This window comes from Vigna unguiculata, chromosome 9 (assembly GCF_037176805.1).
Source record: "Vigna unguiculata cultivar grain cowpea cultivar isolate G323 ecotype 2 chromosome 9, ASM3717680v1, whole genome shotgun sequence".
Taxonomy (NCBI): domain Eukaryota; kingdom Viridiplantae; phylum Streptophyta; class Magnoliopsida; order Fabales; family Fabaceae; genus Vigna; species Vigna unguiculata.
The window spans coordinates 691,301-704,324 of NC_140800.1; the positions used below are offsets into that span (position 1 = coordinate 691,301).

A 13,024-nucleotide genomic window follows, 5' to 3' on the forward strand; every position below is an offset into this window, starting at 1 on the left:
GAAATAAGAAATAACTGTCGGAAACATTTACATAAAAGAAACATTTAGGTCCGTTTTGGTTTAGGTTTAGTTAGATGAGTGATGAGTTAGTTACTAGTGTGTCGACTCTGACATTAATGAATTAACATGGTTTACGAAATTAGGTTAAATTAGGTTAAAGTATGGATGTAAGAGAAGGAGGTAAATAGTAAGAAAGTGTAGGAATGGTCCTAAAGAAGAGACGTAAAGGGAACGCAAGAAGTGTTTGGAGTCATCTCATTGTTTATTTCTTTAGATCTGTGCTATACAAATTGCTTCTTCTGTCCCTTTGTGTCTATATATCTTCGTTTTTGCACTGTTGATGAAGGCACAACAATGTCACTGATCCCAAAGTTTATGGTAAAATCATGAACCGTTTTGTCAACGCAAAGGATGTTAGAAAGCCAATTTTCCATCACAAATGGCCGTCCATGCTTCCTTTCCAGCCTGGTTACCCTTAAATAAATAACCCTAAAACTTTCACACTCATTCATCCATCCATTTCCATCCTCATCACCCATAGGCTCCACCATCCAATAATCATTTTTTTTTCTTTTAACATTTTACATTTTTTTTAAATCGAAGTGTGAATAATGTTAATTTCTTATATGCAAACTGAGTTCATATCTCATTAATGTTGTATCGTTAATATTCGTGCAAAAAATTCATTGACAAGTAGTGTCTGCATGTAAGTTAAATTTATGTTGTATTGTTAGTGTATATCTTTACTAATCATCTCTTCAAAACCGGTTATTTTATATGGTAACTTCAAAATTCTCTTTTAAAAAAGAAATGTGATCAAATTTTAAAAATCTCCCGAAAAAATAGTGCTATTTTTTTATCATGTTCCAAGAAAATAAACTCGTAATTTCATTGAATTTAATGAATTGGTCGACATATATATCATTCCAATTGCACAAAAATAAATGTGGGGTACTAGTTTAACATTATTGGAAAAAAAAAATGAGATGATTGGTGATAATATACCAAAAAGCAAAGAAAATGAACAACACATGCATATTGTCTGCGATATCATAGCAAGTATCAACCCACATAACAAGGCTTATGTTATTCACATCATATCAGTTAAAATTATTCTACATAATTATTGATTAACTCATTTTTAACATATGAATTTTATTATTAATATTTTGTTAATGAATGAGTTAAATCTATAACTCCTCTCTTAAAGTTTTCTTAAATCCACTAAATCAATTTCATAAAAAAAAAATACTCATATATGAGAATCCATTTCTGATCTAATAATAATCGAAGGGAGATTGTGTTATTTTGAGGGTGAATCACTGTTATAGCTGGAAAATAATAGTTCTTTGTTATGGTCCCCACTCTAACACTATCTTCTCTTTCTTCTTGTGTAGAGCATTAGTCATACACCACTATATTTTTCTTTTATCTTTTCTCTTATTATTAGATTAAATATCAATCTTTTTTAGTAGAGTGAAACATGTTTACATAGGCTACTAATAAAAAATGTGTATGTTTTTTGGCTCAAGTATTATAAGAATCAACTGATTTATTATATATGATAACGATACTTTATCATGATTTGTGATTGATACATCACATATATTTTTTTACTCATACCTTTACTTCTTTCTATGATTGTCACAATTGACACCTTTTTTCTTTTCTTTTAATCATTCTCTTCTTTCGATAAACAAAATTAATACACTCATATATTCCTTAGTCTTAGCCAGCATGGACAAGCAATGCATTATTCAAACTTTCACTTGCTTTTATGCTTTTTCAGTGCCTTTTTGTCCAAGCGAATTTCTACCCTTTTTCAGATATAATAATCATAATGTATACGTGTTTTTTTTTCCTTCCAAGGTTTAATATTTCATGTAATTCATCATCTACCAAATATTTCCAACCATGTTGAATTTTGGAGTCACTTCAATGGGATTCCAACAAAGAACAAAGAATATTTAAATGAGAAGAAAACTACGAGGCAATTTAATTTAAATTTGGGTGATATATTGTTGGGATTTTCTATATTATTTTTCTGTTGTATATTTAATACATTGATAATAGAAATTAATTCTAATATTTTAAAATATGCACCAATGCAGAAAGAGTATTTGACAGTGATTATTTTTGTTATTCTGCCTCAGTTTCAGAACCAAGACATATAAGTCTGAGATAAAAAAGAGTCAACTTTTGGCCTCAGGTGTTATCTGAGGCAGAAACTCACATTTCTGCCTCGGTTCTAATGAGAACCGAGATCATATACTCCCCCTTTCTACCTCAGTTCTAATGAGAACCGATGTCATATGTCCTGTTAACTTTTTTAATAAAATTTTATATTCAAGGTTTTATGTTTCAGATATTTCCTTCCAAGGTTTAATATTTTATGTAATTAATCATCTACCAAAGATTTCCAACGATGTCGAATTTTGGAGTCACTTCAATGGGATCCCAACAAAGAATATTCAAATGAGAAGAAGGCTATAAGGCAATTTAATTTAAATTTGGATGATATATTGTTATGGTTTTCTATATTATTTTTCTTAGGTGTATTTCAAATACATTGATAATAGAAATTAATTTTAATATTTTAAAATATGTTAAAAAAAAATCTTAATTTACCAATATCCATAAATATTTAGTAAAAAGACAATACCCAAAAATCTAACCAAGAACATGAACTAAACTAATTTTTGTCATTGAAGATAACATAAACATTGTGCATGCATAAAGTTCAAGATGATGATTATGATGTGAGTGAAATTTGAGACAATGCATCTTCTTCAATAAAACTCTATTTTATAATTTCATCAAGAACCATCTAGATAATAGATAATGATAAGTAAGTGATAATTTAATTTTCATTGTATAAAAGAGAAAGATCATGTAATTGTGTGACTTTATGGTGTATTATGTTCACCTCAAGTACCTAACTTGTATGCTTTATACTAATAGCGGAAAAATATGCCTTTTTTCATCATCAAATTTGGTCAAAAAATGCCCTTAATTAGTGCTTAAGTAACATAAATTTAAAAAAAAAAACACGAAGGGATGGGCCACGAGTACTGGCCCCATTGGGCCCTTTATGATCCAACCAGCCCAATTAAGGTCCTTTCCCAAAATATTCATGGGTGGGTGGGTCACCCGTATAATTTTGTTCCTCAATTGAATTTTGCAGGGCACGTGTTTCATGTCATACTATAAATATTATTTTAATTTATGCAATTTCTTTATGTTACACCATTTTCAAAATCATATTACATTTTTTCTTAACATCAGAAGATTATAATATTTGTAAATTAATTTTTTATACATATTTTAGTTTTAATTTATTTAAAATATTTTTTTCTCATAAATTATAATTTTATTTTGAAAATATAATCTTAAATATTATATTTCATCATTTTTTTAAACTTAAGAATTTGATTATGAAATATTTATTGAAAGTGTGTTAAGCTTCATACATTGGAAAATATAAAGGTTAAAAATGGAGAAAGATTATATATGGTTTTTGTTTAGAGCCTTGCAAACCTAATATTGTCCTTAGTAAATATTTGGATTAAATATGTTTTTGTTCTTCAAATTTTAGTGAATTTTTAGAATTAGTTCATCTTCGAAATTTTATATCAATTTAGTCATTCATCTTTAGAAATGTGTAGATTTAGTCATTCTTACAAAATTTTGTTAAGTTTATTTGACATTTTAAATACATTTTATGATAATATTCGAGTTAACATTGAAGCAAAAATGTGTCAAACAGTATAAACAATTCAAATATTATCATGAAATGTGCTTGGTTAAAATGACTAAATTCACGTATTTCTAAAGATAAATAACTAAATTGGTCAAAAGTTAAAAAAAAAAAAATTAATTTCAAAATTCACTGAAAGTTGAGGGATAAAAACATATATTAACCCTACATATTTTCTAAATTTGTTAGTCATTGCACATCTAATGTTATTTTTATTTGTTCAAATACATTATTAAATTATAACTAGAAAGATGCGTTGTTAAAGTAGTCAACTAAAAATTCAATGGATAAACTTAAATGACATAAGGATTAATGTTAAATGACACCATATTTAAATGAGAATGGATCTTAAATGACACCATATTTAAAATGAGTGAAATTATGGTGTATATTTTAAAGAAATTTAAAAATATTTATAGAATAGAGTTTAATAGGTGTGTGTCCATAATATATTGGTGAATTGAACCTGGTCTTTTTTAACACGGTGTTGGTGAATGAAATCAGAATGTTCACACAGTTGGCACGTGCAGAACATATATTGAGAGAGTTGATAAAGAAAGTGGACCACAATAAATTTACTCACAAAGTCAGAAAATTCATTACCAATAACATCACAATGTATCGTTCATGCAATGGCTGGACCAAAGTACTTTTAAATTTAATAACATTTAACACGTTTTTAAAATGCAGTTTATGATTTTAAGTGTTGTATAGTTTTCTCAAATTCTTATATTAAATGTGATGCAGCACGAGCTCAAGATCTATAAGAATCCAAGGTAGATGGATAGGTTTCAGAAGAAGAGTTTCAAAATCAAGAGTCATGCTCATTGAATTTTTTTAAATTTATTTTCAAAGAGGTGAGTGAAAATTTGTTTTTATGGATTAATATAACATGTTATTGTATTATATAATGTAAGCAAAAATGTGCCATACTTAAAATCCTAAATGTGGTACTAATTAACTAACTAATGAAAGTACTTTTTATGATTAATTTAAGGGTTAAATATGTTTTTGGTCCCTTAACTTCTAGTGAATTTTGGAATTAGTCAATTTCAAAATTTTGAACTAATTTAGTTATTCATCTTTCGAAATACGTGAATTTAGTTATTTTAATCAAATTTTATTAATTGTATTTGACATTTCAAGCGCGTTTCGTAATAGTATTTGACTTAACATTTAAAAAAATGTGTCCAACAATATAAATAACTTAAATACAATCCTGAAATACGTACGAAACATCAAATAAACCTAACAAAATTTTATTAAAAGGACTAAATCCACCTATTTCAAGAGATAAATGGCTAAATTGGTCTGAAAATTTCGAAATGGACTAATTTCAAAATTCACTGAAAGTTAAGGGACAAAAACATATTTAACCCTTAATTTAAAGCTTAATTGTGTATCCTATTTTCATGCTTACTTTCAATTTTACATCGATATTTTTTAGAAGTGTAATTTCATTCATCCTATTATTTTTGAAAATGTAATGTATCATTTTGGTTCAATAGGTTAATTTGAATGATAAAATTACCTTTTAATTTCAATTGTTTGTATCTTTCATTTTTTTTATTCTCATTATCTCCTACTTCCTTCTCTTCCTTTTCGTGTTGTCCCCTTTAAAACACTCGGTCTTTAATTTCAATCTCTAATCCCTTCTAAGTATAGAAATAATTGAATAAAATAGCATTTGCTGTAATACTATGAGGTTCACCCAAATCTTTTCAGTACACATGAAAAAAAATACCAATAGCCCAAATCCAACAAAATGGGCCATGTGCAATAGACCCCCTCTTTTGAACTTTATTATTCTCACTCTTGTTCAGTCCACGCTACACTTTTTGTTGGGGTTTCTTCCTGCACCACCAACTGTTTTTCTGCACCTCCAATACTTTTCAAAATCTTCTAAATGACTCATGACTCTTTGATTATGGTAATAAATAGGTATTGAATTTTGAAATTCTATTAAGATGATTACCGGATTTCGAAATCTAGTTAAAATATATATATATAGAAAGAGAGATCTTTTAATTTATGTTTTTTAATTTTGTTTTTAAATAAGGTATTAAGAAAATTAAATAAAATTAAAAAAGAAATACACATTAAAAGAAAATTTAAAAAAACTAAAAAAACAATTGAAAAAAAAATACATATTCCAGGAAGTTGACATGTGCTAGAAGAAACTCTCTTTTTTTTATATATAAAACTTTTAAACAGATGTACCAGGAAAATATGTTTCTAAGTTACATCCCCGTAAATGTCGTAAATATAACAGAAAAGTGGTTGAGATATAAAAAGAGTACACTATTTATAATTAAAAATAATTGAATAACAATACGAAACGTTTATTTAACAGCAGTCATCAACTCAATTATAATAAAAAAAAAATATCATATTCGTCGTAATCAAATTAATTAATTAGATCCTCAAGCAGTGAAATTAAATTAATTGGACTGTGTTTGATGCGTAGGGCATGAAATGAGAACACAGAACTAATGGCACAAAACAAACACCATTTCTCCTTCTTCACTTGGTCACCCTTTAAGAATCAGTAAACAAAACAACACAAAGTCTCAACCCAAATTTATAGGTACTTTCTTCTTTCCCAATTTATTAATAGATTTCGTAATAAGAATTTTTCCTTAAGTGTTCATTGGTGGTGACTGTGAGGAATATTGAAAACGCAAATTCCAACCCACTCTCAAATACCATTTCAACTCAATAAGCCATTTGGCCAAACCATAACATCCTTGTCCTTGACCATGTCCATGTCCAAACATACACAAACAAATACCAATACCAGACACAAAAACCTCAGAACCAAAATCTGTCACCATTTTGAAAATCCAAAACTATATAACAAAACTTATAAATCAACACCCTTGAATCAATCAACTCAAAGACCATAACAACCTTAAACACAATATTCCTATATTCATACCATGATGTTCTAACATCTAATACCAAAAACACGCGTATACTATACACCATTTTTTTGCTTCAGTAACTTTGTTCAGAGTTCTTAGCCATGTCCATGCATGTCCACGTCTTCGTCTTCTTAACGCTTGCCATCTTTTCGGCAACGCCGTCGATGTCACAGTCGCAAACCGCAGCTTCCTGCAATGGAATATTCGTCTCGTACGTCTACACCGGCGGCGAGCGGCTGCCGCCGAACGTTTCCGACGCGACGCAGCAGCCGTACCGGTTCGAGTCGAGGCTGACAGTGCTGAACAACGGGTTGCAGGAGCTGAAGTCTTGGAAGGTGTTCGTGGGGTTTCAGCACAGCGAGTGGTTAGTGTCCGCGTCCAACGCGGTGCTCGCGGACGGTACGAGTCTTCCCGGTGCGGTTGGGAACGGCACCGTGTTAAGTGGGTCGACGGTGAGGGATCTGAAGACGGCGGTGGCGACCGCCGGCGACTTGACCCAGATGCAGGTTCAGGTGGATATGGTGGGGAGCTTGCTTGGGGTTGCGCCACCTTCTGTGCCGATGCCTCGGTCGGTTAATTTGACTAACGATGGATTCGTGTGTGGTCAACCCTTTGGAGAAGGTAGTTTTTATTTGCCTATTTTTGGAAGAGAAAAAAAAAAGTGTGACTGTGACAACATGTGACATGTCTAATTTGATCCGGCAAGTGAATGTTTGAATGTTTGATTTGATTTTCAGGGAGCAATGAAACTCATGTGTGTTGCACAAGTGATCCCAGTTCCAGAACAAACACGAGCACAGAGGAAGAGTTTCTACCCCGCGAGAAGGGTGATCTTAGCATCACATACGACATCATCAGAACCTACGATTCCAATTACTGGGCAGAGGTTACAATCGCAAATAACAACCCTTTAGGTCGTCTTGACAACTGGAGACTAAGCTGGGACTGGCAGAACGACGAGTTCATCTACACGACAAAGGGTGCATATCCATTAAAAGTGGATTCCTCTGACTGTGTTTTCGGTTCTCAAGGTAATTTCTACAAAGAACTTGACTTTTCCAACGTCTTGAACTGTGAAAGAAGGCCAACCATAGTGGATCTTCCTCCCTCAAGGTTCAACGATTCAGAACTGGGTCATATCCCATTCTGCTGCAGGAATGGCACCATCTTGCCACCGACAATGGACCCTAGCATGTCCGCTTCAAGGTTCCAAATGCAAGTCTTCAAAATGCCACCAAACCTTAACCGCTCCACGCTCGCACCTCCTCATAACTGGGAGATAAAGGGTACCCTTAACCCTCACTACGAATGTGGCAACCCTATCAGGGTTAATCCAACTCAATCCCCTGACCCCACTCACTCTCCATCAAACAAATCATCAATCGCAACTTGGCAAGTGGTCTGCAACATCACAAACACAAACCGTGAAACACGCAAGTGCTGCGTTTCTTTCTCAGCTTATTACAACGAATCGGTTGTCCCATGCAACACGTGTGCATGTGGATGTCCAAGTAATCCGGAGAGAACATGCAGCGCAACTTCACAAGCCATGTTGCTTCCACCGGAGGCACTTCTTGTCCCTTTCGAGAACCGAACTCAGAAGGCCGTTTCTTGGGCTGAGATTAAACATTTACCGGTGCCTAATCCCATGCCTTGCGGTGATAACTGTGGTGTGAGCATAAACTGGCACGTGGCCACGGATTACCGCAAAGGTTGGACCGCGAGGGTGACACTTTTCAACTGGGGTGAGACTAGTTTTGCAGACTGGTTTGCTGCAGTGGAAATGGACAAAGCTGCGAAGGGGTTTGAGGAAGTGTACTCGTTCAATGGAAGCCTTTTGAAGAGTGTGGAGAACACGATCTTCGTGCAAGGGAAAGAGGGGTTGAACTTTCTTGTGGCGGAAACCGATGGATCTAACCCTCGGAAAGATCCTAGGGTGCCGGGGAAACAGCAATCGGTGATCTCGTTTACGAAGAAGGAGACCCCTGGAATCAATGTGGCTGGTGGTGATGGGTTTCCCAGTAAAGTGTTCTTCAATGGGGAAGAATGCTCTCTTCCTTCGGTGTTACCGAGCAGTGTTGCGAGAACAGAGGTTTCATTGCCTACTATGATGTTCTTCCTGATGTTGTTGTCGATATTCTTCATGTCGTAATAGAGGCACTGTTTGATTTTGTTGTTGTTCTCCGACAGCCATGTGTTGTATATCCGTTTTTGTACGATTCTTTACACGATATTAATTCTGGAATTGTGTTAGAAAATATAGAGATATACTTTTTCTAATCTTTGGACAGATCCTTATTTTTCTTTTTCTGCAGTTAACACTTATGAATTATTCATTGTTTTGGACATAAAATCCCATAAGCATAATTGAACAAGTACTATCCAAGTAAAGAAGCAACCACAAAAGAATGGGCAGACTGAATGTATTGGGCAATGGAATATTTACATACTTACAGCAGTTCTTCAATCAATTTGAAAAACAAAAATAGGAAAAAAAAAAAAAAAAGGAGCAGAGGAAAAAACACTTCATAAGGGTGTTATTAAGGTTAAAACTGCTCCTACAAATCTGCAGTAGTATCAAAACCTTGCTTCTGCAGTTCTGCCCTAAATCAATGTCACCATGTACACTTCAACAGTAGAAGCTTGCTAGGACTTTTGCAATCAAAAGCAGCCAAAAACTTGCAAATATGCCTTCTGCATAGATGCATTTAATGTTTGTTATTATTCATCTTGATGGATCACTTAACTGATCTTGAGCATCCACACTAAATCATAATAGCACACTACTCCCTGATGCCTGAATTTTTTACATCAACTAAATTCTATTTGTTGAAAAATTTAAACTAAGAAACGAAGTAACTAATCGCAGATGATTTAGTTCAAATGGAACGCCAACTATTTACATTGGCGTCTGCTATTAGAAAGATATCTGACAGGAATCTGTTCTAAACTGGAGTGTTGTCTAAGGAATATCCATCAAAGTCTAAATCATGATCAGATGGTCCTACACCTTCCTGCTGCAAGAAAAACAGAAGAAAATGATTAGTTTACAAAGGAAAACTATGTGAAAGGGTATGTGTACAGAAAAGGACCAACCTGTTTCAGAAATGCAGTGACAAGATCCTCCTGACCGTACTGATCAGAGAAGAGGTTATTAATCTGGGAGCTTGGATCAGGAAATGTTTCAGCCTTAACCCTTACTGAATTGTCAACAAGGGTATTGAGGTGTTGACCAACATTTTGGAGATTACTTTGATGTATGGCTTCCCCAGTGGAGGAGAACAGAGGTTTTCCAATTGAAGTGGAATCTCTAGTTTGCACAGACAGTTGTTGCATGCAGGGAAAACCCTGATGGACTAAAACTGATGGTGAGACATCAATGTTACCTTGTAAAGGATTTGCATGCTGAGAAGAATCATATGTCATTCCCGTGTTTGTTAAGTCCCAATCATGGGACTTCTGATGGTGGAGTTCATTAAACATGTCATAGCTTGACACAAATCCACCAGGTCCTTTAATTCCTGAGGTACCTTCTTCATGAAACATGGATTTAGTTGGTATAATACTAGTTATACCCGGAGTGCTTCTAAGAGGAAAATTACCGAAAGACATTTCATTGGTTTGGTTGATGGGAAAACTCAACAATGAAGAGTTTTGTGGAACTGTACTATAAGCAGTGGTTATGTTGCTGGAGCCAGTAATTCTATTTCCCAAAACATCATTTGGTACTGTAGGCTGAACCAAAGATGATGGAAACCTGGTTGCATGAGAATCAGCATTTTCACTTAGAATCTGACCTCTTGGTTGAGACTGAGCCATCTGCATCAACAAGGGGTTGTTCTGTGCAGCAGGAGCGTTGACTCGCATGTTCAAGTTACCAAGGGTTTGGGTAGATTGGTGCAAATTTACAAGCTGTTTTGGCTCCATGTTGGTAGGAATGCCATGAAGCAAGTTTATTGGTTTACTGTTGCTTAAATGATGCAGTGACCCTTCTGCAAATCTTAATCTTGGGCTCTCAAAACTGAAAAGGTTTTTCTGATCAGATAGAGGCATAGACACACCTGCTTTAGCAGTTGTTCTGCCAAGTGCCGCTGCTTGAAGCTTGGCTAGACTTTGTGCTGGAAGCTGAGCAGCAACTGAAAGAGTTTGAAGATCAATTCCACTGATTGAGGTTGCCCCAAATGGTGCTTCTTGTGAGCTCATGAAGGAGTTGCTCATGTTACCCTGCTGCTGTGAAACTCCACTCAGTCTTCGAAGATACAAACGGTATTTCTGTACCAAAAAACAGGTAGAAAAAACATCAATTCCTAGATTTCTCCCAAAAGTATATGTTTTATGAAGCATAATAGTATCAAACCTGGAGGTGGCTAGCAACATTTTCTCTAGTGAGACCAGGAACATTCATCAACTCCAGAATCTTCTTAGGAACTGCTTCTGTATATGAATGAACAACAAATTTAAAACATCAGATGAGGCATTTATGTTTGTTGAATATGGTCAAAACATGATATATAGTTAGAAAACTGATTTGGCTAGAAGGGGTCATGCCAAAATATTGCAATCTGACATGGAAGATGCAAGTAGTAAAAATGTGTGGATTTGATGCTTTCAGGATTCTTAACCAGTTCAAGATTAGACAGAAAGAATCCAAAGATCAAAAGTAGTGGGAGGCATTGTTTGTTGTGTCAGATAAGACAGCATGGAAAAGCAACAGAACATTTTTTTTGCAAGGAGGTGATTGAGGAACACATACTATCAATTCCAAGTTGATTCACAGCAGCCATAAACTGCTGATGAAGCTCAACAGACCAAACAACTCGTGGCTTCTTCAACGTGGAGGAATCATCTCTCTCATCTCCTTCATCCTCCTCATCCCTCCTCTTCTTTGAGCCTTTTCCTTCATTCACTGAAGATGAAAAATCTCCATCGTCACACCCTTTTAGAACACGATCTCCTTCTTCCACACTACCCGATTGCTCTGCATCTTTCAACCCGTTCTTTCTCTTCCGAATCACATGCTGCCATATGTTCTTCAGAGCCTCGATTCTCACAGGTTTAATCAGATAATCACAGGCACCATGTGTCACCCCTTTCATCACAACACTTTTTCCATCATCAGCAGACATCACTGTAAAAATCATTCACACAAAGTTTGTTACTGCATTATATCAATGCAGTGTCTCTCAATAGCCATAAACCAATCAAAACGACGCTTACTAATAACCGGAAGGTCCATCTCCAACCCAATATGCTCCAGAAGCTTGAATCCATCCATGTCTGGCATATGCACATCGCTCAAAACAATGTCAAACCCGTTTTTGTTCTCTCTCAGAAGCGACAATGCAACCTCAGCTCGCTTGCATTTCGTCACTGAACCCAACAAGAAACCGAATCAAATCGCAAAATCTCAAATTTCACAAATCAAAATTCAAAAAAGGGAAGTAAAAAAAAGAGGCCCGACTCCAACTTTACTTCAGAACCAATTCCAAAGGTTTGAAAAAACAATTAACAAACAAATCTGTCAGCACGAGATGAAAACAAACACCATCAATCACTTCATGCCATGCTATTTAACCATGCCAAAAAAAAGCATCAACTTGAAAAGAAAGGCTGCAGCAAAATCCAAAATCACAGTAAATACCGTATCAAACGACATGTTTGGAGCAAAAACTCCATAACAAGACACAGTTGGAGTTGATTGACAAGTACAAGTACTATCCACGACCACATAAACATTGAAGAAAAAAAAGGCAAATTGCATTTCTTTTCTGTACCCAAAAGGAAGAAAGTGATTAAGCACCTTCATAGAGACAAGCACGCAGCATCCTCTCAAGTATCCTGAGGCAAGTGGGATCATCGTCCACCACCATCACCCTGAGACCCGCCGGAAACTGGTCGGAGACGGCGTCTCCGGTTTTCATGGGAGAACTTGAAGTTGATCCCTTGCCGCTGCTGAGATTCATGTTTGTGAAGATCCAAAACAGTTGACAGCAACAAACACAGACTCAAACAGGTTCACATGGTTGAAACTGGCATCATCATGAGAGTGTTAAATATAATAACACAAGAGTGAGTTGTTTAAGAGTTCAGGCGAAGAAACAGAGAAAAGGGTAATGGAATTTCTTTTGGCTGCAGATAATATAGCATATAAATAATGGAAATGATTGAGGCTCTGATTCTGAAAGAGTTTTTTTTTTTTTTTCTCTGTTTCAAACCGATGCTCAGTTTCTGGCATATTTTATTACTTTCCATAAAATAATGTTGTCAAAATAATAATAATAATAATATTATTATTAAAACGTTGGTGTCTGTGTAATTATTTTGACATTTTGCAAAGTTAATA

At 34.7% G+C, this 13,024-nt stretch overlaps 2 protein-coding genes across 3 annotated transcripts; one reads left to right on the plus strand and one right to left on the minus strand.

Annotated features, from left to right (window-relative positions):
• Nucleotides 1–6,652: 6,652 nt before the first annotated feature.
• On the plus strand, nucleotides 6,653–8,918 carry LOC114162818 (COBRA-like protein 7). The gene is made up of 2 exons (XM_028046797.2): nucleotides 6,653–7,302; nucleotides 7,419–8,918. The coding sequence occupies exons 1-2, from the start codon at nucleotides 6,783–6,785 to the stop codon at nucleotides 8,831–8,833; spliced, it is 1,935 nt and encodes a 644-aa protein (XP_027902598.2). The 5' UTR covers nucleotides 6,653–6,782; the 3' UTR covers nucleotides 8,834–8,918.
• A 156-nt stretch (nucleotides 8,919–9,074) lies between these two features.
• On the minus strand, nucleotides 9,075–12,824 carry LOC114162817 (two-component response regulator ARR2-like). 2 transcript variants are annotated; one of them, XM_028046796.2, is made up of 6 exons: nucleotides 12,482–12,824; nucleotides 11,899–12,051; nucleotides 11,435–11,809; nucleotides 11,039–11,115; nucleotides 9,778–10,953; nucleotides 9,075–9,695 (listed from the first exon to the last, which is right to left on the minus strand). In XM_028046796.2, exons 1-6 carry the CDS (start codon nucleotides 12,642–12,644, stop codon nucleotides 9,627–9,629), a joined length of 2,013 nt encoding a protein of 670 aa, XP_027902597.2. In that variant the 5' UTR covers nucleotides 12,645–12,824; the 3' UTR covers nucleotides 9,075–9,626. The 2 variants fall into 2 exon arrangements, with proteins under 2 accessions (XP_027902597.2, XP_027902596.2); XM_028046795.2 differs by having other exon boundaries at nucleotides 9,075–9,698; nucleotides 12,482–12,823.
• Between the last annotated feature and the right edge of the window lie 200 nt (nucleotides 12,825–13,024).